This window comes from Enhydra lutris, unplaced genomic scaffold, assembly GCF_002288905.1.
Source record: "Enhydra lutris kenyoni isolate GAN:26980312 unplaced genomic scaffold, ASM228890v2 scaffoldscaffold12, whole genome shotgun sequence".
Lineage (NCBI taxonomy): Eukaryota > Metazoa > Chordata > Mammalia > Carnivora > Mustelidae > Enhydra > Enhydra lutris.
In genome coordinates, this window is record NW_019154096.1 from 75,897,468 (window position 1) to 75,924,651 (window position 27,184).

The 27,184-nt window shown below is 46.2% G+C and overlaps 2 protein-coding genes across 3 annotated transcripts in view; one reads left to right on the plus strand and one right to left on the minus strand.

Moving 5' to 3' along the window:
* The window catches only part of LOC111145075 (dedicator of cytokinesis 1), a 506,031-nt gene that overhangs the window by 205,480 nt on the left and 273,367 nt on the right, over window positions 1-27,184 (plus strand). The gene's annotated exons all lie outside the window — the stretch shown is intronic.
* The window catches only part of LOC111145076 (family with sequence similarity 196 member A), a 37,101-nt gene that overhangs the window by 5,365 nt on the left and 4,552 nt on the right, over window positions 1-27,184 (minus strand). The window contains exon 2 of the mRNA XM_022499697.1: window positions 10,313-10,384. Within this exon, the coding sequence (XP_022355405.1) occupies window positions 10,313-10,384 (72 nt within the window). The remainder of the gene's footprint in view (window positions 1-10,312; window positions 10,385-27,184) is intronic.

The window sequence follows — 27,184 nt, forward strand, 5'->3', positions numbered from 1 at the left end:
CCGGTGCATGTCAGCACCATGGACAACTCCAGCACTGTCCAGAGGGAGCTTGAGGTTCGGCTCTGAGTGTCAGGCTGGCTGTCTCCCTTGCAAGCTGGATGAATTTAGGCAAGTCTCTTCCTCTCGGGCCTTGGTTTATGTACACGTCGCTGGCCCTAACTCCAGGTAGTTAAAGAACCAGGACCCAAAATAGCCATCATACTCTCCCAAATGCGTCTCTACTTTAATATCTGAGGGGCACCATACATCCAGCTTGTCCTAAATCAGCTCTTTCCTTCAGCCTGCTGCTCTGTCCTTCCAGACAGTGTACGGCCAGCATTCATCCAGGAGGCCACACCGTGCACCTTGGCCTCAAGCTCCTCTAATCCTTTGTGCTTGATTCCACCATCTGGGTTAGTGGATCTGCCCTCAAGAGGCTCCAGCATCCTTCCTCTCGGGCCCCTTCCACTACCCTTGTTGAAACTTTGAGAAGTTTTCCCTCTGACCACTGAAACAACCAACAGTGGACTCGCCTTCTCCCTCTCTCCCTCCTTTCTGTCTCCCCTCTCCAACACCCATTATTCTTCCCCCCCTTTGTACCCCTCCCTCTCTCCCTCCTTTCTGTCTCCCCTCTGTTTATGCCCTCTCTCCTCCCCCTTCATTCTCTCCCTCTCTCCAGCCCCCTCTCTGCCTTTCCTTCTCTTCCCTCCCCCCCCCTTCCCTCCCTAACCCACTTCCCAGTTACCTTCCAGGGTCACCTTCAGAAATCCCAAGACTCCTTGGTAAAGTCCTGCTATCCTTCAGCCTAGCTACATGTTGCCTCTTCTTTCTGTGGACTTCCCAGAATAATCACATCTGCCCACTCTTCGTCCTATCCGGAAATCCCCCAGAACAGGTTGCCCCTCGGGCATGCTTGTCTCCGCATCTTTACTAGAGCAAGTCTGTCTCATATTGGATTGTAGCTATTTTTCTCATGACTGTGAACTCATTGAGGGACGGACCCTATTTAATTCATCTTATGTTCAGGGTGCATTTAGTACAATGTCCGGCTCAGAACATGCTTTATTACTGAATTGAAATAAATGGATGAACTGAACCCAAATCCCCTCACTTCTAATCTCTGCAGAATGCTGCTGGTCTGTTTTTTATCTTGTATTTACAATTTGTCATCAAAATGAATGTATGTTGTAAAATATGCCTATGTGTTAATATAGTTGTATTATCTGTGGATCCCATTCCAGTGGTTTCAAATACTAAAATTTGTATTATCAGCTTTTAACACTTTGAACATAGGATGGATTCATCATAACTTTGGATCCTTCTCTCACCACTATTTCACATAGTAGGTGCATAATTCAAGTTCATAGAATAACTATAAGATGTAAAATACCAGATATGGATGAGTATTCAATAATATACCCAAACTATAAGATCTGTCCCCCTTGCCTGGCATTCTGTTCCAAGGCAATTATGATTACAGTTATAAAAACCAAAACATCAGCCTATATCCTAGCTATAATTACACTCTGGCAGCCAAACTGGTAGCCAACTGACTTTTCTGAGCGGTTATTCATCCTGGCCATACTGGAGAACAGTCCTCCTCCTTTGATGCTTGGCTGAACTCCATCCTCAATCTACATCTTATCCTTGAGTTCCTCTACAGTACAAACACTGGGCTGGCACCCAGGCCTCATCCAAGTGCCTGAGTTTATGGGCTGGCCACATGCACCAGGATCAAGGAACCACATGTTAGCTTCCCATAAATGTTGCCACAGAGAAGACAAAGTGGAAAGACTTCAGCTGTATTTATAACTTCCACTCATAATAATTTATCAAGTAGGAAAGGGACCAGATCACTGACAAGACTGTCACATGTCTATTAAGCATATCTAATGGCATACTTCTAGCAAGCCACAGAGATCATACACTGTAATCACAGGGACACCGTACTTACTACATGTAGCCTGCCCTGATGCTGCTGTCCTTGGCCTCACTGAAGAGGATGAGGTTTCTTTCTTTCTTTCTTTTTTTTTTTTTTTTCGTTGTTGTTGTTGTTGTTTTAAATTTTTGGTAGGAAGTACACTGTAACAACAGTTAAAAGGAGAAAACACACAACTCTCCAAAATTGGTTGTAGTGAGCCTGCCAGGTACTGGGGTAGAACATGTAAGGTTACTGAGAGTTGGCCAACACCTTGGCCATCACTTCGTTCGTTCTTACCCTTTTGAGGATGGGCACTTGTCTGCCTAGTGAGGCAATGACTTCCTGGGGTCACAGTGCTGGGGGTGGTATGCAAAGCAGCTGATCCCCTGAGCCACCAACCCAGGTCTCAAGTTCTAGATGCTCCAAGGAGCTCTCCTATTCCAATGTGAGCTGAGGAATGCCATCTGCACTGATGGAAAGCAGTGAGAGTCTCATCACACAGACCAGAAAACCATTAACTTCTTGTACGTGTCTTCTGGTGTCACCAGTGACTATCCAAACCCCAAGTTCCCCGCTCTACCCCCAGGGATGCTATGTGTAAAAGAGGAGTTTGTTCAAGTTGTCTGAGTGGTTCAGTCAATTAAGAGTCTGCCTTCAGCTCAAGTCATGATCGCAGGGTCCTAGGATCGAGTCCCACATTGGGCTCCCTGCTCTGTGGGGAGTTTGCTTCTCCCTCAGCCTCTGCCCCCCACCCCCCGCTTGTGTGCTTCTGCGCACTCTCTCTCTCTCAAATAAATGAAATCTTTAAAAAAAAAAAAAAAAGGAACTTTTTCCAAAATGGTGGACAGGAGAGTCCTTCGGGTGGCCCTAGCAACCATCATCTTCTCTAGTCACCACGTTTCCTGTGGAATTTCAAATGCTCTAACTCAGGGCATTGGGGTAGGGACCAAGTCCTGCATCTAGCCCCTAAAAAACCAAAATCTGTGGGGCGCCTGGGTGGCTCAGTGGGTTAAACCTCTGCCTTCAGCTCAGGTCATGATCCCAAGGCCCTGGGATCGAGCCCCACATCGGGCTCTCTGCTCAGCAGGGAGCCTGCTTATCCCTCTCTCTCTCTGCCTGCCTCTTTGCCTATTTGTGATCTCTGTCTGTCAAATAAATAATAAAATTTAAAAAACAAAAAAAAAACCCAAAATCTGTGCTCACATACTAACAAATCACATTCATTTTCTCATGAGTGACAGTGCAGCCTCCTCTCACTGGTTTTGGACATCGATGAATGCGTCCTTAAATACTACTCTGGGCATAGCCAAAAGCGAGGGTTGTGAAGAGGAGGGTCATCAGTGTAATAAACCTTTCTCTGCTAAATGTATTTTAACTAATTGCTTTACAAACAATATGTTGAGATGAGTAATCAGTTTCAGTTTTCCAGCACCCAGAGTTCTATGTTAGAACTGAGGTGTTACTGTTACAAAAGCCTAAATCCTTATATATTAGGGAAAAAGAAATAATATGTTTATAAAGTTCTAATGGAATCAGAAAAACTTCGGTTGTTGGCTTTGGGAATTTTCAAGGAGAATTGTGAGGTCTGTTTAATCTTTTGTTCTGGCTTTTAATTTACTTTATTCAAACAATGCTTCCTTATGCCAGAACCACCACGTAAGGTGTCGTCCCTCGACTCCTTGCTGTCATCTTCCTCGCAGCCCGTCGTTCATGGTAAATACTAAGAACGGAGCACTAAATATTAGACAAAAGGCTAATTTCCTCCACATCAGTTCATGTTGTTAAAGAACTTAATATGCACAAGTGGCGGTGATTAGAGCAGGACTGGAAAGAGCACTTCCACTAAGAGATAATCACTAAATGACAAAGGCTGCAGAGATCCCGCTCCAAGTGGGCTCTGGACAGGCTAGACTTGGCACCATTTCTGCATACAAATGCAATTACCTTTCTTAACAGTAAGACTTCATTAGTCAGGAGGCTTTCGGTCCTGGTGGCTGTGCTGATTCCGCGTCCCCGCAACAGCTCTCTGTGGCTAGCGCTGTACCCTGGAATTGCCAGCCACAGCTTCCCTGCACGATTTTATCTGGCATCTTTGTATCCTTGTATTTTGTGCTTTTCTTGGTGATGCTATGAATTACCAAGGCCGGTTTGAGAAGACGCCACCCGTTTACTCTGGGACTTCCTCCTTCCATCTCATAGAAGGTTCATTGACTCATCCTCCCTGAAATCCTCCAGTCATTTTGGAAACGAAGGTGCGGAATTAAGGAACTTCCTACTGGAGGAGCACTCAGAGATCGCAAGTACTAGAAAGTTCCCAGCTGCTCTAAAGATGAGTGTACTCTTGGGCAAGCCCTGGCTGTTTCTCTGCCTAGTTCCTGTCTGGTTTCCGACTGTCTAGTGTGGGGACTGGGCTCTAGAGCACACATCTGAACCCTCCCCAGCATGCTGCCCTTCCAAGACGGCCCCGCCTCCTGGGCGTCGGCCCCCTCACAGGTCAAGCATCCCTGCTTCCTTCAGCTTCTCCTTCTCTGTCTTTTGTCCTTGTGTCTGTGGCACACCTTGCGTCAGAGCTCTGTTGTTGTACAGTCTTCGTGTAGGGGGTGTACGCAGGGTTCTCTTCAGCCCCATTACAGACTCCTGCCCATCTCCCAGTGACTGGGGCAAAGCCTGTCATTTCCTAGGAGTCCCGCTGAAAGTGCATGCTGCAGAAATGTGTATAAGCCCCACATAGAAAGGGCTCGGGTATTTCGTCAAGAGTGGGTGTTTGAAATCCTGCCCGTGCTCGACCATCAGTGGATCCCATAAAATAACAAAAATAGGACACAGACAACATGGTCTTCTGCAGGGTCCCCCCCTCAGTGGTTTTGAAAACAAAGCAGGCCCTCCGCATTTCTACCCATTCAGAAAATGCCCCATTACTGGTCCACCATGTAATTAGTGTTCCGGAGGCCAGGTGTGTGGTGTCCTTGATGTATCGAAAAGGAGCAGGTGTGGACAGTATTGTCCTAGGGGTACAGCAGCCTCAGGTCTTCTCATGGTGGGCATTCGAACACTTACAGGAGAATTTAAAATTCTGGTGAAGATTCTATTAGTGAATCTGAATTGGCATCATTATTGCCTTTCAGACCTTGCTTTCATTCCCACAAGCCTTTGAACCAAGGTTGGCACATGCTGTTTTCATAAAAATGCACGAATCTGAATTCAGGCCATTTTGTGGTGGTATTATTTTACAAATTAACCACTTCAGTAAAGGAGGGAAATGGTATATTTCATTGTTCCTTTCTGAAACACAATCTGAACAAAGGTGAGTCATCAGAACCATGACTCATCAGATTCGTCTGACAAGAGAATTAACCCAGACGGGCTGGGCGCAAAGGATCTTAGCTGCTTATGAGCAAACGTTCCATTAGTAATTTATCCATAAAACACTGTCTGAAATAATTACAGAGTATTGTGACAGGAAATACGGATGATTAGCCAGGAAAGTTTTACTACAGAAAACTGAAACTTGGATCTCTCTTCATCTTTTTTCATGCTGAGATGGTCTTCATTAGAATTTCACAATTGGTCCACATCACAATCCAAGGGATGTCGTCTTGGGGAAAAAATGGAATCCCGTCAAGCACCTCCAAGTTCCCGGTTATGGGAAATACTACTTTTGAGGTTTGAAGTTTTAGTGGACGAGGGAGCAGGCAATCAGTTTGCTGCCCAGGAACGGTTGTATAAATCGATTTGCCGATGCAGGAATGACGGTCCTTGGTTGAGGAATGCCTTGTGCCTGTCCTCGCTTTTCCCACCGTGTCTACTTTCTGTGGAAGCTCAGACTCACTCCTGCACTAAATCACTTGTAAATCACCGAGTCAACGAGCTTTGAGAGCTGGAGGGGCCCCCTCTGATCCCTCCTTGCTGCCTCACGGAGACACCCTGCCAAAGAGCCAGAGTGGGGGTGTGGCCGAATCTCTGGGGTGCCTGGCTTGGGTAGGTGGATGTTGCCAACCTCTGGCTTCTGGTGCTGGAAGCCTTGTTCCCTGAAATTGCTTCAAGACCTTTTGTTCTTTTAATGTTTCTTCCAAGTGCTGTATATTTCCACGACAGACTTATTTTTTACCGAGAAATAGGTACCACCGCCCCTGGCCAAGGTACACATTTATTACAGGACTGTGTTGGTAAAACCACAGGCAACCAGGCCTTGAACATGGCACCCTTTACATCTCCCTGGGCCGAGCGTTACTGGAAACATGGTGGATTCTTACGCTGCTCAGAGAGGGTAATTGGGTTTCGAGTGAAAATCACTGCATACGTGCAGGACAGGCGAGGTCAAATTCATTGACCTCCAGGGCTCTCTGCCCGCCAGCGAACAAGTATGACGAATTGCAGCGTGTTGGTATGGCAGCTCTGATGCCTCCTTGTATGCTCCCAGTTTCTGGGATACGCACAGTGTTTTGGGATTTAAAATTTCTTTACTTTGGAACTCCTTTAACCTGTTCAGTCCCGAGGTACTTGAGGCATCCCACGGGAAAGACCAAGAACAGTGGCTGAGATGGCAGTACAGGGACTCCTAGGGATAGTCCCAAAGTCCAGGATGCGGGCTGTGGTGTCCGAGAGCTTGGGTGCCAGAGCCAAGTGTGGAGCCAGCTGCAAGGACCATGATCTTGAGCTAACTCACCCTTGGTGATAGGACCCTCCATCTGTAGAGTTGTATGCGGGAATTGAAGGAGGACTTGCTTGCACATTTCCTTGGTGAGAAGACACGGACCTAAGTCATAAAGCCTCTGAAATTTGGACATTTTCTTTGGCTCACTTCTGAGATGCCGGGGCTGTCCACATGCCTTGCTGCAGGCACCGAAACAGGTGATTTGTCCTGCAAAAGGACTGAGTTCTGAGTGCTTTTCTACCAAAGAAACCTCTATTCTTCATGAAGCATTTGGCCTTTGAGGATTAAATCCTAGGGCTGACCCGAAACCGAGAAGTCACCTGGCCGAATTCCCCCTTGCTGTCCTTTCTCTTTTGACGAAAGGGAATCCTACCATGAGGAAGTTAGGTGTGTCCACAATGGCCAGCCATCGTGGCAGAGCCAGAGAGATGCGAGTCTCCCAGGAACCAGACCAGTAACCTTTTGTCCTGTTCTATTAGTCTTTGGTATTCAGACAGTATGATGGGAGCCCCCTTAACGGCTGTCCCGGGTTAGTCACCATGTGCATCCCCCTGGGACATTACTGATGCCCACACAAGCTGTGGCTCCTGGTGAATGACCCACAGCCCTCTGGCCATCCTCTGCAGCTGTATGCTCACCGAGAGGATGTTGTGTTGCCATCTATTCATGCCATTTGTACCCCGCATCCGAATGATGTGATTGATTCGAATGTTGCATAAACCAGTGTAATAGCACTTGGGCAAGAGAGAATTCCTTCTGTGAGTTACCTGCTTTGGACAGAGTAGGGTGTGACCAGATAGCAAGTGTGGAAAAGGTAGGGGCAGATCAGGATCTAGAAGTGCTGTGAACTCAGATCCCTCACATGGTGGCTCATGGGTTAGTCACTAGGAGCTCGAGCACGGGGCCCACGTTCACAGAAGGTATCTGGGCTGCCCCCCTCAAAAGCCTAGCATACCTTTAAATCAGCCACGCAGAAGATCTCAATTTATACAATTCAGATTCCATTAACAGGTTAAGTGCATGAGTTCCCTTTTGACTGGGTTTTGGTTAGCTGACTAGCAGTGAGCTTTACTTGTCTTAGCATCCACGCAGCTGGAGCTTGGAGAACTCTGGTCCAGCCTCAGTAACCAGGGCACACAGTGTCACATTTTTCTTTTGTTGACCTGTAACCTTGTGCAGGTTAGCAACAGTTAAATTGTCATGATTTCTAATGTAAAATGATAGGAAGATTGGGAAGGGAGCCTGGTGAGCTGTGTGTGTTCACCTAGGTAGGGACACTGAGCTCCTTACTAGCAGCTGGTGGTCCGGACACTGTGGGGGTCCAGCTGAACTGTTGCTCCTGAGACCTCCTAGAATAATGTCTGTTTGCAGCACAAGTTCAGGGGCTGGGGAATTGGTGTTGCTCTCACTCTGAAGGGAGAGATTTTAAGATACTTTCCCCCAAAAGCGAGCTAACATTCCGGTTTTTCTAGCACCACCTCTCCAGGGATGCTTGGCTCTTTTTAGAGGGAGAGCTGGGGGAGGGGGTGTACCTGGCTCTGGAGGGTCCTGTCATGCGCCCCCGAAGAAGCACCCCAGCCCACAGCCATCCCTGGGATCACATCCCTGATGATAAAGGTCTCTGTGAGTGGAAGGGTATTTCCCCCATTTTGTAGGAAGTAACCATAGTGATCCCAGTTGCTCAGTCCCTCTCACTGGTGAGTCTTGGTTAGTTTTGGCTATTTCCTGTGATGCTGAGACACTCACGGTTCTTTCAGAAAGTGGGCCAGTAGCTGGTGTATGGGGATTCGTGCAGAATGCTGGTTGAGCCAATTCTAAATAGCAACCACTCCAAGCTAATTCCTGAAAAAGACAAATTTCTGTCCTTCACGGGCTTGTTAAATCACTTTTAATATCACTTTTAATGTAAGTTACTTCTGGATTTAGAGCTAAATTTACTTAAATTACTTCAGTTACACTGGAGAGTGCTCTAATAAATTCTTTTTTCAATCACCCACAAAATGTTAAATGGGCTTGCGCTCATCAGGCTCATTCTGAACCTTCTCTGGAAATCTTGTTCACTTCTGCTCTGTTGCATTCAGAGACTGGGTGAGCCCCAATTCCCAACGTAACAAAGGCCAAACAGTGAGGGTCGATGCCGGGCGCTCGACATTCCTTGCTTCTTTTCCTAATGACTCATATTAGCGAAGGGAAAATGGCCGAGTTACATCCCTTCACTGTTGATTCTAAATTCTCTTCCACAATGTGAATGTAGTGAAAATATTCCCTCTAACCAAACCTCCCTGCGAAGGCATGGTCTCTGAGGAGGTAATTTGCAATTTGTGGGAGTTCCTGACAAACAAAATTTGCCGGGGGGGCTTGCTTTCCACCTCTTCTTTGTTAAAAGTGGGAGGACAATCAGGCAGCTTAGCATGCTTTCAGAGACCTTAACCTGGGGATGGTTCTAGCAGGGCCGGCTTTGTCAACCTCGATGAAGTCAATGAATTCTTGTTGTGGGGCTCTGCTCTGCTTTATAGGATGTTAGTGGCATCCCAGGGCTGTACCTACTCAATGCCCGGGCACCTCTCTCATTGTGACAGCTGAAAACCTTGCCAGATGTCCCCTTTCAGGCCAAATTGCCCTTTGTGAACGTCTGGAGTAAGGAATGTGCTAGGCTGACACCCGGTGCTCGTGACTGCCATTGGGTTCTCCTGCCTGGCCCTAGAGAAGGTTACCATGTGACTCAACTCTGCTTTTAAAGAGTCTGAGTCCCATACGGGATGTTCTGCTTTGGCTGTGGAGATGTGTGATGGGCCCAGGAAGGTGTGGATTCAAGCTTTTTGCTACATGGAAGACATTTACATGATCTCCCTGTCTCCACCTTTTTGATGAAAGGATGGTGATTTTGAAGAACTTTGTAGAAGGTGTATTTGGAGGGGGGTGCGGAGCGGAGGAGGAGACAGGAGTTCTTATACACATATCTAGATACATAACTGTGCAGTGAGAATTGTTTTGGATAATTTGGTAAGTCCACTAAAATTGTCCTGCAGGCTTTAGTTTCAACACTGAACTAAATCATAGCATCTCTTACTACTCTCGCATCTTGTTTGCAAAAATTAGATTTCCGAAAAGAAAACAGATAATAACCTCCCGGAAGGTTGTGACAACATCCGAAAATTCTAAATTTCCCTGAGAAGCCCAGCATAGTTTTTCCCCGTTGAAAGTTTCTGCTCTATTCTTGCTGCTGTGAATAACCTAAACAAAGTTTAAATTAAAAAAACATGATGAACAGCGGTACGGATTCTAGAAGGGATTATGTCCCAAGGGATGCCAGAGCCACGATCTTTGTGAGTTCCTAAGGAAATAAATTGCATATTGGTGCAAGCAGCCTGGTTCTTCCACCGTATGCCTGGCACATCCAGTGTGGTTTGCAATTTTTGATTTATACCATCTGCAGGGGTCCACTTTCTGGTCTTGTGCGAACGCACAGTACAGTGCTCACGGCGGGCGATTCTGAGGGAGCAAGCCATCAGACTTACACCAGTTTTTGAAACCACCAAGATGCATTTGCAGGATAAGTGAGTTCAAGCTCTCCCTCATCCTGGGATCGTACACCTGGGGTTGAGTATTTAGAAGGAGCTGAGAATTATGGTCAAGCAAGGCCCTTTACTTTGTGTCTGATATAATCATCCCAGCATGGCCCCCGATGATTCTTGAATTCGTGGGTAAACACCATTTGTCACTCATAATAGAAAAGTGGGAGGAGGAGGTTAACATACCTATAGATAATACATGCACTGTTCCTGCATGTGTCACAATTAGCTGTGTCTTGCCCCGTCCGATATGAAAGCCTACAAGATAAGAACAGGAGAGCATTACAAGTGGTGGCTGGTGGTCGCTGGCTGTTACAGAGCAGACACCTCACATCAGAGCCTTCCCAGTGCCATTGCTTGTCATGGTAATGGAAACTGATTCCTGTGTGTTTCCCATTTGGCTCCTGTCTGCATTTGTCATACAAAACCACTGCAACGTCTACAGCTAAGATGATAGCTAAAATAAATCCAGAGTGTGAACATAAGCTACTGGATGAAGGAGATAATCTGATTTTGCTAAAAGAGAATTGGGGGTGTTTCAATGCAGCTTTATGTTTACAGTATTTGAAAGAAACATGGAGGGAAAACCAGTGCCCGACATGTGGACTGCGTGGCTTCACTTTGCCCCACAGCCTCTTGGCCTGCTGGAGTACAAGTCTGCAGTCCTCGGTCTGATTTTGCCGAGCAAGCTAAGAATGGAGTTTCCATTTTCAATGGTTGGGAAAGAAAGAAGAAAGAATAACAATATTTGGAAACTGTGTAAATTAATGAGATTTAAATTACGACGTCCATAAGGATTTTGAGAGTAAAAAAACTGTGAACATTTTTTCCTAAGTATCTATGTGGCGTCTTCCATTCTGCTTCTTGGTTTCCAGATTCCAGAATATTTATTCTCTGGCTTCAGAGAGAAAGCAGTTAACTCAGTCTTGTAGAGTATCCAGTTCTGCTGTCTTACCTTCTACTGCCCTTGTCTGCCTGTATCATCTGTGAGATCTGTCTGCCCAATGAGGCTACACAATTTTGTGGTTTTTTTGGGGGGGGAGGGGTGTGGCAAGATTGTTAACTCTAATCCTCTTAAAAAAAAAAAAAAAAATTTAGAGTATTTTTTGGAGCCTATTGTGGAAGGTTGACTCAAAGGTTGATAAGCAGGATTTTCTTGGCCAGGCCTTGACTATTTCGTGGCCCGGTGACCTCAAGAAATTAGCATTAGGGGTGCTTTCCTGCCATTTCTTGTAATGACTTCAGCCGACCTTTCTTCTCTGATATTTTTAACAGCCAGGTGTAGTTTTTCCGAATATTCCTTGGTACCCCTTGGTACCCAGGGGGCAAACATGATAACCACAGCCCGTTAAATTTGTGACAGAAGAAAAGCTTCCGTCTAAATTGGCTTATGTATACTTAAGGGGTAAATTTACGTTTATAGAATCACTCAACGTGGTAAGAGTATGCACAGAAGGTTTTCTGTCAACATCGATAGTCAATATTTTTATCACTTTTGCTATGTAAACTGCTCTTGTGTGCATCGTGGATTTTGAATTGAAAATAACTTTTGTTTTCCTCACTGTATTTTGTGTTACGTAAACATTTGACAAAAAAGATTTCCCACTCAATGTCATGTTGTCTCAGTGAGCTTTGGTAAACTGGGGACTTGCCCTTTGAATTCTGTGTATTTTACTTATTAATCAAGTGGCTGTATTCTGCCCCAAAGTGCTGCCGACCATTGCCTGTGAGCGCAGTGCATTTGGGCAAGGCCTGGAATGGTGGTGTGGCTGCGTGGGTGCTGACCTTTATCCAGCCTCACTTTCTGTGTAGGGCTCCTTGGCTGTGTGTGTTTGGTGTTTTACTCTCCCCTTGGCTTAGTCTGTAGAGAGGAGCAGTCAAGAGCCCGTGTGCATCACAAGCTCTCCTTCCTTCTCCCCGAACATGGCCACTTTCTTACTTAGGCTTTTCCTTTTGACAGAGGCCACCCGTACATTCCTCATGAACCTTCCCACCTGGCTCCAGATCAGTCAGACCCATTCCGGGGTTCCCCTGTGTCATGATGTCAACCTTCTCCATTCTTCCATGCCTGATGTGTATATAAAGGGACTTTCTCCATTCACCATATTCTGCTAGAGCTTGCCCTAAGGTCATGTCTCACCGAGGTCATTCCGTACAATATTGTGCAACACTTGAGCCCATGTCCTAGCAGGTGACACAGGTGATGTGGAACGTGTTGTCACACTCTTAGATTGGGGTGCAGTTGAGGTACTGTTCTGCTTTTGTGTTGCACGAGCATATGCTAACCACCAGCCAGGGTGGCTGTTTGGAGGAGCTAGGCACATTGCAGAGGTGAGGCTTTTAAAAGAAAGCAGGCAGCATCAAGGATGTTTCCTAGCCCTCATCTGAGGGGCAGTCTTTCTGGGTTCTGAGGAAAATATGAATTCCAAGCTTGTAGAACCTTCCTGTCTTAGACCCCAGGAAAAATTGTGATCAAGCCTCATCAACACCAGCACCCCTTAATTGCCCAATATTGTACAGTTCCCAAGTGTCTCACATTAGAGCCCTGGGTCCTCAAATTAATTATGGTATCCTCATTTTAAAAAGGAAAATAGAGTAACATTTCACGTCCAGGATCTCATTATTCTTAGACCCCAGGCTGCTGATTGATTCTCTGTGATACCTTCCTTCTACCTTGGGAATGGTATTCTGCACTACGAGTAATTGGCAGCTTGGGATAGTCAATGAATCCAGCAATGACAGGACAAGGGCTTCAGGTACCAGAAATGCACTTGAGGACTCTCTTCCAGGACCTTGGCATTTTTCGGTTAGAAATAGCTTTCTTAAAGCATTTTCTGAAAAGATTCTACTCTTATCCCCTTCTTAAAAGCACACACATTTTTTTAAAACACAGTTACAGTTGGTCAGCAAATAGTTATTAAGTGCTTATTAGGTGTTAGATTAGTGGGCTACCAAGGAGACAGTTTTGAAAAAGACAAAGTCCTTGTCCTCACAAAGCTTGCAGTAGAGTGGCCGAGGCGGGCAGGCAGTAGGTGAACACATGGATGGACGTACGGATGCATGAGTTTTGATAACATGTATTAATGGCTGTGAAGAGGTGGCTTTAGCTCGCTAGCACACTGAGGACATGGATTCTGAAGTGGGACCTTGGTGATAATAAAGAAGGAGTCATGAGAAGACCCAGGGTTCAGTAGTGCAAGCAAAGGGACCGTCACCGTGAACATCCTGCCGTGGGAATGACATTGGTACGTTTGCAGGACAGAAGAAAAGGCCAGTGTGGCTAGAACAGACGTGGCATACAGGAGCTGGGGAGGAGATGAGATTAGATCATGTAATATGGGAAACACTTTGGACATTATTTTAAATTTAATGGGAAAGCCACTCTAGACTTTTTCTTATACTTGGATGAAACAGGGACGTGGAAAACACTTTTTGACTTTCTCTGACCCGTGCCTCCAACATCACTTTCATCCAATTTCCTTTCTCTTGCTTTTTATTTACAATACAACCCAATCTACTCAGTCCTGAGATACAGGATGGTTTGGCTGATGTCTATTGATAAGAAGCAAATGAGTCATCACGCCTGCTTTGTATGGAGACATATTTGTGCTCACTGGTTGTTAGCTAATTTAAAAGAGAAACAGGCATTCGGTCCTATTTCCACCGTGTCTGTGAGGTATTTTCAGGATCTCATTGCCCTGAACTTTTCTTAGAAAAAATCCCTTATGTTCCTGAGATTTTTTTAAGGACCTTTCTTTTGTTTAAAGAATTCAAGTGTTTGGAGTCCATAAAGGCAGTTTATAGAAGTAGAGGTCAATGACAAATTCATTTGTGGATAAAATTGAAAGTGTTGCCCTTGTATCATGTGGTTAAGTCATGGGCTGCCTCCAGCAGCTAATGTCAATCAAGGTATGCTTGCAAAAATTTTATTAAGCATGAGGGTGTTTTCAGTAGAGGGCTTAAGCTGTGTAATCCATTGTGCTCACTGCTTTGATAATCCATCTAATTGTCCTTGGAGCTTTCAAGCTGTAGGGTTTGGCCTCACTGATAATTTTATGGTCACATTAATAATTGTGTTACAGCATCTGAATGAATGTGTTCTCTAAATATAGATGAAACCGATAAATTCTTTCTATAGGACAGGGAACACAAAGTGCTGTTATGAAATTTCCCTAATTTTTCCTTCTCACTTGGAAGCAAGTCATAAAACCAATACTTGGAATGATTATCTTTCTGGATTTCCACTGCCATGGAGAGGAGCAGTCCAAACTCTTTGAACTGCTGGACCAGATGCTTCTCCAGTGACAGCAGGGCTAGAGATATTTGGTGACTCTACGTTTGGAAAAGAGAGATCTAAGATTATTGATGTAAAAGCTGCAGAGGAAGAATGTCTTGATAAAAAATTTTAAGTTTTCCGTCTTGCAAGTTACTTGCTATCTTTGTAAAGCTCTCTTTCTTTTTGTTTTGAGGAGTTATACCTTATATGGGTTTATAATTCTCTGCCTGTCAGAGTGCCCAGTACACGGAGTATTTGGTAAAAGTAATGTGACCAGCTAATACAGTCCACTCTTTGGGTTCTCATATTGAAGTTCAGTAATAGACAAATCTGATGAAAAAATTCCAACCAAGTACAAAAAGCAAGTGAGAAGTATACATTTTGAAAAGCTCTGGTCCCACTTTCTTTCCCAGTAGGAGCCCCTTTGTACCCTATAATAGGCAAGCTCGTTGTAACTACGGCTTTTTTTTTTTAAATACACTGATCTTTGTAGCACGCACTATTGTCCACTGCAGTTAGTTGCCCTTGGCCAGTATTCTCTGGTCTTAGCAATGTCTGAGACTTGGAAAGAACATAATATTCAGCACCAAGAACAGCACCAACCTATTGTGTTCTCTTCAGACCTTTTTCTCTTCTGTTCCCTTGATTCTCTTGCTCCCATTGCTCCAGAGCACAGTTCTAACTGAGGAACGGACTCCAGAATCTGCAACCTCCCCTTGCTTGATGCCCTTTTTGACATTTATGATCATGGAGGGCTTCGCTGAAAGCTAAAGGAGACTAGACATGAGTTACGAGATGAATAGGGATGTGTAAAGAGCATGGACGTTGTGAAAACAGTGGAGGAGGGAAGTGTTGCTCTGGATTTGTCCAGGCAGAGGGATGTGGACAAGTGAATTTTAGTGGTTCTGGTAGAGTCCAGGTGTGGAGCCATTTCCACCTCTGTTTTGTGGATTTCTTTATAAGACCTTGCTCTACTCTACAGAAAGCAAGATGAGCGTCCTTTATAGAAGACAGTGTGGAACTCTAGTTGGGCACCCCCATCCAAACACAACACTGGGGCCTCCTTTCTGGAGTGGCCTAGAATTCTCAAGGTTAACTCTGGGTGCAGTTCACCAGTTTCTCCAGCTACCCCAGGCTTCTGCAGTAATCTGCTCCCATTTTTAGTTATCCTTTTCAAATGTATACTTTTGTTTGCTTATATAAAAAGGAGAAGAATGGTGATGAATCTGGGGTTTACAAGTCTTTGGTCATTCCTGTTGCAGAGCAACAACAAGAGGTAATGGAAAGTAGAATTAACAACAATGGCAACAAAGAAGTTAAGGCACATGGCAGAGCTTTTATAACAAAGATGTGGGGATGCGGAAGGAAGGATGGCTGCTGGTGTCAGCCTGAGCTCTGCCCTGGGGGGCAGTGGCTGAAGAGCAGGGGTGTCGCTGCCAGACAGCATCTGCTTTCTTGAGAATGCGTCACAGGGAGATCTAAGATAGCAAGGCCCCAGGTGGTAGGAAAAGGTGCTGAGAAATGTCACAGAAAGGTCACTGAAAGCTTTCTTCCTGGCCACATACCCAAGCTGTTCAGTGTCTCTGAGACCTTGAAGATGAGGCCCGAGAGGCAGGACAAACAACTCCGACCCCCTCCCAATACCCCCTGCCCCCCAAATTGTTTGGTTAAAAGGTCAGGAAAACAAAACAAAACAAAACCTCTCACTGTGCCTGTTATCGGAAGCAAAGTCCAACAAAGTCCTAAGCATCTTGGAGAAGAATGGTTGGCAAGTAGAAATTAATCCTATGGTATTTAGCCATAACTACTAGCCCCGGATTTTGGATTGACTCTCTCCATGCCGTTCCTCCTGCCATATCCCACAACCCAATTTTCTCCATAAGATCTGAATTTCCCAGTTGAAAATTTCCTTCTTTCATTCCTGGGTGACTACAGATGGTTTTTTGACTTCAGAAAAGCATTCTCTCAACTAACGTTACAAGTGCATTGGTGTGCAGCGTGCTATGGACCTGTCCCCTGGAGTCCTGCATTGGCACACCGTGCATGAGACCCTGGTGCTGCACTGCTGGTCTTTTCAATAGCAGGTGATTTTCAGCAAGTTCAGAATTTCTGTCGTGCAAACAGATGGTGTCTTAGGTGATGCTAAGCCCAGGGCATGGTCCCTTAATTGCGGTCTTCAAGACACGCGCATCACCTAGAGTATTGGATTGGTCACGTGGAGTTAACTCCAAGGTATGTATTAGGGCCTTAGCTAGAGATGGTGGTTGCTATAGAAAAGAAAATGGCATGCTCTCTACCCTCAGTGATGATTTTATGCACTTGTTTAATTTATTCTTGTTTTGATCCTTCTTGTTCTTTTGGCTTTCTCACTGGGTGCCAAGAAGTGTTTTTTCTACCACATTTTAGCCCAGGTTTGTGCTCCAGCTGTCCCCTTCATGATAACTGAGCCATCACTTACGTCAGCATTTAAAGGGCTTTTTCATTTAATAGTCTCAAAGTGACTTTAATCAGAGGCATAAAGTGATACCACAACTATTGTCGGGAGAAACGAAACTTCAGAAAGTAGTCAAAGGCAGCTGTTTTCAGTGACCCCCTACTCTGTTTTAAGACCACCCCTAGCAGTGGTTTTGGCTTATTCCTAAGGCTGAGTTCTCACTAGGAATTTGCCAGTTTATACCCTGGAAGTGCAGTTACTTCGTATATTAGCTGTTCCACAGTGAAAGTGAATTTAGACTGTCCCTGTATGTCCATGTAAACTGAACTGTATCTCTGTTTTGCATCTAAGCTACTAAATGCCAGAATTTGGGGGAACATCCAATTTAATTTAGTGTTAAAAGAACTTGAAGTGGATTTTCCAAACCCAACTCCCAAGGTCGTCCATTGATGACAGAAAGGCAGCGCTGGCGTCAACGAGCAATGGTGTGACCTGTTCCCTCTTCCCCGGAAGCTGAGAGGAGCCGTCTGTCAGCCAGCGGCCGGCTGACTGCTCATCAGCGGCCTGGGACCTCCCACCAGCTAAGCATTTTGTGTCTTTTAGAAAATGAGTGGTGTTTTAAAGAATGCAAAATCAATTGCCCCAGGTCTTTGTGGAACCCCTTTTCCCTTGCCTTCCGGGTGTCTGAGAGGGCTGACTGCTTGGAAGCCTTCCTGGGTTTCATAGGAGTGGCGCGGTCAGCTGTGCCCCAGGTGCCTTTGGGCAGCTCCAAGTTCCATTCCTCTGCCACAATGTCTGTCATTCGGTATTGTCTTGGTACGCATCATAGTTTCCTCTGTTTCCCCAGCCAACGACCTTCGTGCCGGTCACAGGAGGGGTGGCCATAAAAGCTGTGGCTACATGCATGATGAATGGAAGACAAGTAACAAAATTAATTGGGAAGGTTACTTGGATTCAGCAGATCTATGAGGGTTGGATTGATCTCAGATCTGGTGAAATTTAGTGGCTCTTAACCTGGTTTAAATAAAACTCAGGAAGACTCATATCCGTGCTTTCTGTTCAGTATCTTGAATATGGCATAATCACCAAATTATTTGTATTTTGAGAATTTTAACCAGCAGTCATAAGTTATTATATTACCCTGGTTTCTCTCTTCTTCTGCTCTTTTGCTTGTAGATACTAGTTCAGGCAATAAGGCCAATCCCATTATACTGCTGGTTTCCTCTGTTCATCTAGGGCTTCTTTTTGGAGAAAAGAGGTCTTGTTGACATTGAATTACATCAAACTCTTTTCCACACACACTCATGTGATCCTCCAGAATACGAATGTGTATGTTCCAAGCATCCCTTGTGTAAAAAATAGAGTTGTCCCGGCTGACTCCCCTGAGGGAGATCTATTTTTGGAGTTCCACGTTAGAATGGAGAAGCGATATTCTATTATTAAGCTGATGGTTAGATTATGTAGCCCTCTCTAGTTGAGTGACAGTATAGCTAAAAAATCCCTGGAGCCTGGGAACCCCAACACCATTTTGGCTTGTTGGAAAGTGTGTTGTGGTCAAACAGATTACTAAGAAATGATGTTTTTATAGCACAGCACATAGGTTGGGGTAATTCTTTCTTCTCATTTGTCTCAACCTTAATTTCTTTCTTCCTCCCCCCTTCCTTCCTTCCCTCCTTTCTTCTCCTTTCCTCTCCTCTCCTTCTCTGTCTTTCTTTTCTTCCCTTCCTCCCTTTCTTCCTTCCTTCTTGCTGCTTTGAAATATCTTTTACTTTTTAAATAGGGGTATTTATTTATATACAAATATTGCCTTTCTGTACTTTCAACTGATGAAATGTTTTCTCCCTTAATCAAAATTACAGTAAGTATAAACATTTTTAAGTTAATAAATATGTATAAGTCGATCTCTTTATTTTTTTCAAATTCAATTAACATATAATGTATTATTCGTTTCAGAGGTAGAGGTCAGTGATTCGTGAGTCTCATATATCACACCCAGTGCTCATTCCATCACGTGCCCTCCTTAATGCTCATTACCCCATCTCCTACCCCTGCCCCTCCCGCAGCCCCCAGTTTGTTTCCTATGGTTAAGAGTCTCTTGTGGTTTGTCTTCCTGTCAATTTTGTCTTGTTTTGTTTTGTTTTGTTTTCTTCTCCTGTGAGCCTCTGCCTCGTTTCTCAGATTCCACAGGGTCAAGTTCTCAACGTTGTTCACAGCCTGTTCCCCAGAGCTGGGAGTGGAGATGCTGATCCTTGAAGGACCAGCTCCCCACGCAAGCCCCGTGTCATCTTAGTAAACACATCCTAGTGACCGAATCCTTGTTTCTGCCTCATCTTCTGGTTGTGAGACCATAATGGGTCTGGCCACACATGCGCCCGGACAGCGAGCTGGCCTGCAGCCTGGTTGCGTGGTCACAGCTCATGGAGCTCTTCCTGGGCGTCAGCCTGGCGCTGGGCCTATTCCAGGGAGAAGTTGCTTGGGTGACTAAAACAGGCCCTGCCCGCAAGACACCGAGCATCTAGAGGACATATGTTTCCAATAGGAAGGAGCTGCTTCTTTGCTGACCTAGGAGAGATGCAGATCTATTTCTGGGGACAGTTTCGGCGCTCATTCAAACACACGTCCTTGTTCTGGCCCAGATGCTCTGTTCCCTCATAGGCTGCTGGCAGGTTCCCAGCACCGTGCTCGTGGCTCTCTTGCAGCCGTTTTTTGGTGGATGTTGATGATGTGATGAGGTGTTTCTGTCCTACATGACTGAGAGTATCTTGGTGGCCCCAGATTTATCTGCCCAGTCCTGGCTCTGAGTTCACAAGCACTTTCCGTGGAGCAGAGGGCTTGAGGTATCCATCGTAAATAACCTGTTTCTTGAGTGACCCTTAGAAAGTGAGTACCGTGCCTCTCTTCTCTGCTTTCAGCCTTTCCACAGGATTTATCAGATGGAACGTGCCATACATTTTAGTCATTATTTTGCTTTCAGTTTCTTCCCCCTCCCCAATAATGTCAGCACCACGGGGGCAGAGATTTTTGTCTGTCCCTGATGAACGTTCAGGGCTCACGCTGGATAATGAATGAGAAAATGAAGGAATAAGGGAATGAATGAATGAAGAATCTGGATGAGTTCCTGCTGGGTTAACTGACCTCATACCCTGTGCTTCCAAAATGAAAATAGGACGGTCAGCTTTGTGATGTTTCCAGCTGGATCAGGTGAGAATATCTGTCTCAAAGTATTAACATTATCCCATCTTAAATTTCCCCAACAAGTGGAAAAGGTCAGTCATCTTCTGCTTCCCACCCAGATATTAAAATAAATGGCTCAGCCCACTGCTCAGCCAGCCCCCTCCTCATCCCCGGGAAATGTCTTTTCTTTATCTCGGAAGCAGTCCTAGTGACTGAATTTCAGTGAGAAACAAACACCTGATTAATAATGAATGCGGGTGCTTTCTTTACATGGTGTTGACAAATTAAAGTTTACTGGCCAAGCAGCTTCCCCAGTGTGGTGACCCTGTAATTCTCAGGAGGCTGTGGCTTTTAGGGAAGCTTGCAATGCTTTTTCTCCTTCTAAAACGAAACAGAATGGTGGCCAGTGGAGGCTCATGGCAGCCGGCGTCACGCTTTAAGCACGCAGGAGACCCTGGGGGCCAGCTGGTGTCCCTTGCTTCTCCCTTGGCGCTCTGCCGCACCTCCGTAGTGCCTCTCCTCTCCCTAAGGCTCTGCTTCATCTCCCTGCTCACTTCCCTTTACACAGAGCCATGCATGACAAAGAACTAGGAATATATTATTATTATTACTATTATTATTGCATATTCATTACTGTTACTGTCAGAAATACACGCAGGCTTGGACAGAGACAGACACAGAGATAAACACTATTATTAGGGCAGGCCTTCTCTCTTTAGAGTCTTATCATCGTATTTCCATGATATAAAATCATCATAGGTAGAAACTGGGGAAGATAGTAATTACTATTTTGTGCGTGGACTGCCTGGTTATGTTACAGACAGGGCAAAGCCTTCTTATATTCCTAAGTTGCAAAACAGTAACCATGATGACAAACAAGTCCCTCGCCCCAAAGGCTCCAGGAGTAGTTTTTAATAAGGAAAGCAACTTTTTAGGGCTGAGCTGAGGCTGAGTTGATTAACTTGTTTTCCTGGAAGACAGATAAAGCTTAAGCGATAATTTATTGAATATTGATGAAAATGACTTATGGTGGCAGTGGCTACTGAGCTAGAATGAGAATAGGGATCTGGGTACGTTGTCCTAAAGCAGGACTCCTTCTGGCTTGCCGCGCCTCTGCCATGCTAGTTCTCTTCCACAGAGTCTGACTTCTAGAGGTTTTAATCTGAAAGCATTTGTGTGCATTTGCTGGTACTTCTGATCATAAATATCCATGGAGCCCTTCATGTTTGATGTACGGTTTCTTTTGATCTGTTTTTTCTTTTTAGAACAGTTAATTTTGAATCAGAACTTACTGTTTGTGAAGCGTCTGCATTGTCTTGAAAGTCTGACCTTGTGCTGCTTTGCTTTTTAAACAATCGCTTCAGAGCTCTTGCAGTTGAAGATAAAATCTTTAACTTTTGGTGTCATCATTTATAAGATTCTTAAGGTCCAATTATGAGACTTTGATCTGGGCAGATAGCCAAGTGCCATAACCAATGAGATGTCGAGAGAAAAAACTGACTCCATTTTTGGTGCCCAGGACCTCGACTCTCAAAAATGTCCTTTCAGATGTGACCTTTAGAATACATGCATGCTTGTTTTTGTTGCATTGAAAACTTTCCTCCAACTTGTGGTTCACGTGAATTTAGCCGTGCATTTGAGGAAAGCAGAGCCAGCGGGGCACCTGGCACCCGGCAGTCACTCACTGAGCCACTGATGTGACAGATGGCACCTCAAGGCCTTGAAGAGTTCTCTCCAGGGATGTTGCCTATGGATAGATTTTGTGCTTGGCACTCAGGTCCCTGAACTTCAAGATCAATGGTTCTGATTTTTTTTTTTTTTTCTAAATTACCTCACAGAGGACATTCTTCTTACTGATTATGAATCCTTAAAAACATGCCTTAGTACTGGGATCTCTTTAAAAGGTGCTTTCTGCTTTCTCCAGAAAATAAGTTTGCAAAGATCTCACCAGCTCTGGACACAAGAACCCCTTAGTCCCCTCAAGTTAGAGGAAAAATCCAGATGCACAGTAGCAATGAACATGCCTGCTTTTTAATTCTGTGTGGACACAGCAGGTTTGCCGTTCTTCTAGGGTGAGATGGTGGGCACTCGGGCCCAATAGAGATCTACCTGGGAAGTCTGCCTTTGCCATTTCTCAGAGCCTTCTGACCTTGGAGATGTCACCATGCAGAGCCAGGCTTTACTTTTCTGGTGCAGAGAATTCCTACCTTCAGTGTTATTTTGAGCATTCTGTGAAACCGTGCAGAATGTTTGCCTATTGGAGGTGCTCAAAATAGATGGACATTGTGGGTGTTGTGCCCACTTCGGTGAACTCTTCCACAGATCCAGTGGCCAACAGAGCTCAAGCCGTTTTTGCAGAGCCTAGGAGAATTTGTATTGGATTTTTAAAAATATTTGAAAACGAGAACTTATATTTCATCTCTTAAAAAAAAAAAACTTGAATTCTGGGATACAAATCCATAAATGTTCATGTCATGCCTTGAACTGCTCATTTTATCTGCAAATGCGATGTCTGGATTGCCTAGGAAGTCTGTGGTGAGGCATTCATTCACCTACCAACTTAAAAGACCAGGGAGGTATTTGAAATCTGTTTTGTCATTCTGCACAGGAAGATTATTTAAATTACATTTTCAAGTATGTGTGATACCCACATGAAGCCCAAAGCAAGAATTTGGAATGTGTTTTATATTCTTACAAATGTATTTGCTTCATTTTTCACATTAAGCGTGGAAAAGCTTATTATTTTTGAAGAACTTAAAAAAAAAGTGTTTATAAAATTCTGTAAATATATAAGCTGTACAAAAGACTCACTGTGGTCCTGTGCGTTAAGTGAAGAGAATGCTGGATGGTACGTGATCTGTGCTTCCATTGCAGAATCACAAAACAAAACTTACACTTGAGGGTTTAAACTTGAATATTCGATCCCAAGTATATAAAAGCCATTGGTTGCAACAGAAAAAGAAAACGGAAAGGTGTTTCTGAAATCTGTTCAAAGGATGGCAGCCGAAAAGGACAGAAGCCAGTTCAAGCCTGTGTTGCAGGTGAAGGGATAAGAAGTAAAGAGTCAGTAGACAAGAAAATACGGCGGCGGGATCCCTGGACGCATTTACTGAAGGCCACCTGCAGACAGGGCTCTGTTGCTTTATTCTCTCTCTCTGTCAACTTTTATATAGCAGTGGCTGAAGTCATCATGTTCTGAGGCCTCTCTGGAGGAATTGTTCTGAGAGCAGAAGGGAACTGCGAGGTCCCCTGTCTCCTCTGGACTGTCCTCTTTTCTTAGGAGAACAGGTAGCTGGGAGAGGCCCGGCCAGGAGGAGCTGGGGAACGTGTTTCCTGACTCCGCAGCCCGCCTTGCCCACGATGCCACATCTGCTTGGCCTGTGTGCGTCTCTGAAAACGAACATGGAGCTAATGTCTCCCTTGGTAATCCCCCTGCCTTGTAGCCTTCGGAACGAAACTGGCCTTTATGAGAAAGCAGGAAAATCTCACTTGAAAGGTTTAGGCCTGCCCCTTGCTTAACCTCCCCACACTGAGAACCTGGAAGGCTCCTTCTCAGCCAAAGTAACCTGGAAGGAGGGTTGCTGAGACCGAACACAGCCCTCGGCTGAGAGTCTTGTCCTCCGTACTTGAGAAACCCACGAGGCCGGTATGCTCCGTGCTCTCTTACAGAGTCAGAAGCTGAAGTTCAGAGAGGTTAATCACCTTGCCTAAGCACAGCTAGGGGAGAGAGGGGCCGAGCAAAGCTGCCAGCTCGGGACTGGCTGACTGCAGAGCCCCAGTCGCTCCACTCAGCTGTGCTCCTGGATCTCACTCCCGGAAAATGGCACAACGAAGTGAGCAGGAGGCAGACCTCGGCCGGCTGGCTGGAACGTTTGGGTGGCGACAAATGTGCAGAGACACCGAAACTGATTTATCAAGAAGATTAGGAAATGAAGTGCTGACATTTTCATCCTGTTCAGATAGGGAGCGCAGAGAGGGCCGGGAGTGCCTTGGCAGGGAACGAGGACCTTTTCGCTCCTGACCTCCGTGCTGGGCGCTGCTTCCCCTTTGCTGCTCACAGTGCCTGCACTTCTGTGCTGCGTCGTGCCAGACGCCTGGGAAGTCAGCATACGGCCTTCATCCCAGAGGAGACCCACACGCGCTGTGTGCAGAACCGCTAACGCAGCCCACCTCCCCTCTCTCAGACGGGGCCGAGCCAGCTAAGCAGGTGGAAAACTTCCATCTCAGTCCGTGGGTGGGTTCTGGCCAGAAGAAGCCCAGCACCCTCCAGAGCGTGCTCTGTCACACTGAGACGGGCCTGCCTTCCTGTGCCCAGCTTTTCCCTCGGCTCTAGCAGGGGGGCTCTGGGAAATTCCGTCAAGCTCACACGGGACCTCGGTGATTCCCGTGTTCGTGGCCTGGCTGCCACAGAGCAGGGCATGGATTTCCGTGGGGGTCTTTCTGCTCTGGGACTTCAGCTGTCCCCTTACGCGTCCTCTGTAATTGTGTTGCAGTATTTATGCAGTGAGGGCACAGGTGATGAAGGAAACCTCGGAGAGATTTCTCCTTCCCTGACGGGTCCTTCTGAACGGTGTCCGATTCCAAGCGATCTGTCAATACAGGGCCACAGAAGATGAAGCACGGGTATCATTTCTGTCCGTGGGGCATCAGTATCTGGGTGAGAGCAAGTCACGGCACACAATTCTGTGCTGTGACGACCTCTTCTTTGTGCTGGTGGGAAAGTGAGACCTTTCTCATGTTTTCAAGACATGCTGTCGCTGTCACATATGTATTATATGTACAAATTACATAGCTGTGGATAACACACGTGGAGTTTGCAGGCAGAAGGCCAAAATTTGTATGGGCTGAGGATGAACAGTCAGGCGGAGGCTTGAGCAAACTGATCATCAGTGACCTGGGGACGCTTCAGAGGGGGACCTGAGCTCCTGTGGCTTATAGCCCCTCCTTGCCTGGCATAGGGCTCAACACACAGGAGACTCTTGTGAGAGGCCTTCTGAACAGGCACGTGAGTGGTCCGTCTGTCTGGCGGTCACGCACCCGGGATGGTCCCGCACCCCTCCTCTGACCTGGGTTTCGGTTGAGCAAATGTGGTCCCATTCACAAGACCATGTGGCACAAGTCAGCACACTCTGCCTGTGGCCCAGATCTGGCTCCTTGGCTGTTCCTGTGCGCAGTTTCGCGGGAACAGAGGAGAGCCGTTCTCCTCTGTGCACATACTGTCTATGGCTCCTTTCGTGATACAGCGGCAGAGCTGAATTGTTGGAACAGAGACGGTGTGGCCTTCAAATCCAAAAATATTTACTGTCTGGCCTTTTACAGATAAAGTGTGCCAACATCTGCCAGGTCGAAAGGTGACGCTGAAGTCTTCAAATAACCGTAGATCCCGAAAGCCTGATTTTCCCCCCGCTAGATGTGAGTGTCTGCACATAGCTTCACCCGCTGCGTGCCCAGCCCCCTCGCTTTAGTGATGAAAAGGAAAGCAAAGCTGGGCCAACAACACAGGACTCCTCGCTGGGTTTGCATGGACTTGTTGCTGCCCTCAGCTCCTTATTCCTACCTCTTTTGTCTTCAAAGCCACTGTGAGCACTGCCCTCAAAGGGCCCCTGATCGAGGGGGGATTCCCTTGTCTTATTTTTCTTTGCTAGTCCCATGTGCCCTGGACCTCACATCCCGGAGAAATACTCTTTCTTGGTGAGGCTGAACCGGCTGGACGGGACCCCGGGAGCCGTAGCAGGGAGGAGCGGGAGACCGGGTCACCAGGTTCACAGCCCTTCCTGCAAGCTGCTGGGGTCCTTGGGCCGGTTCGCTGCTGAGGCTTCGCAGCTTTTAACTGATGGTCTCGCATTTGCTCTCACTCAGGACAGCTGCAAAGCCTCTGGCTTCCAGATTTCATCTCTGCCCATCCATCACATTTGACAGCCCGGAATGGCCCGGGTCCTGCTCTCTCCCTGCCTCTCGCAGCAGCCACGCCGGCAGGTGACACCCCTCTGACATGGGGAGAGATGTGACCGGCCAAAGAGGCTACTTGACTCTGGGCAGCAGCAGATCCTGCCGTCATGCATGATAGCTCACCGAAAGCTGCTCGTGTAGTTTTCGGGTCTTCTCTGCATTGCCGAGTCTCATTAGGCTGTCACTGACCCCCAAACGCATGAAGACACTCAGCGTGTTGGAGTGCAGTCTTAGAAGTAAATAACCATCTCCCCGTGCAGCGCCCGTCGCAGTGGCTGGCGAGTGCACGCTGGGAGCACTTCGAACGTGCAGCCAGTGCGTCGGAGGGTCTCCTGCCCGGCCACCCCGGCTGCTCTGGGGATTACGGCTGTTACATGAAGCAATGGGGTTTTTAAATTCATTTCCCTGTTCGCCTGGTTCTCAGCCTTCAACGACTACATTAGTGGCCTATTGAGGCAGCCTGTGTGACCCTGAACTTCCCGGAAAGAGACAAGCATAGTACCGAGAGCTCTGAAATAAACAGCATAATTCCTGGTGTTCACCCGGCTCTGACCAAATGCTGCTCTCCCTGCACGAGGCGAGCGGTGTTTGTGAACCGCCTGAACGTTTCACAACGGACTGAAAGGCATGGTTTTGAATACTTTTTGAACGGCTACCTCCTTTATGGAATGCATCCTCTAAAATGCTCATACCAGGACATGGCCCTTCCTCGGTGCCCGCTGTGTGCTGCTTTCTGCTACTAGTTTTGCAGACATTGTCTTTCAGCTTTTGGTAGCCTTGCCTGTTATGAGATGAAATTGGGGCTCTCTGAGATCCAGTAACTTCCCTACGCTGAAAACACTCTGCCGAGGCTTTTTGGAAATCGATATAAGCAAGTGAGATGAATGAATCTCATGAAAATTAACTGGGAAGCTCCTGCACGGGGTTAGGGTTGGTGACCCAGGAATTCCCACGCACAGAGGAACGACTTCAGCAGGCTCGTCTGACAGACTCGATATGCAGTTTATACAAACTCACTAGTGAAGGGAAGTCCCACAAAAAAGTTTATACATTCAGTGTAGTTCAAGAAACGTAAGTTGGCCCATGGAGCCTTGCCAAGTTCAAGGAGTATTGCCTTCCCTGGCTCTGTCCTCCCGTCCTACACCATAGCAAGCCCATGGCCTCACTGTGTGACGTGGGTGCAGAGGCAGCATCCGTCATTGGGATTCGAAGTCGTGGGCTCCAC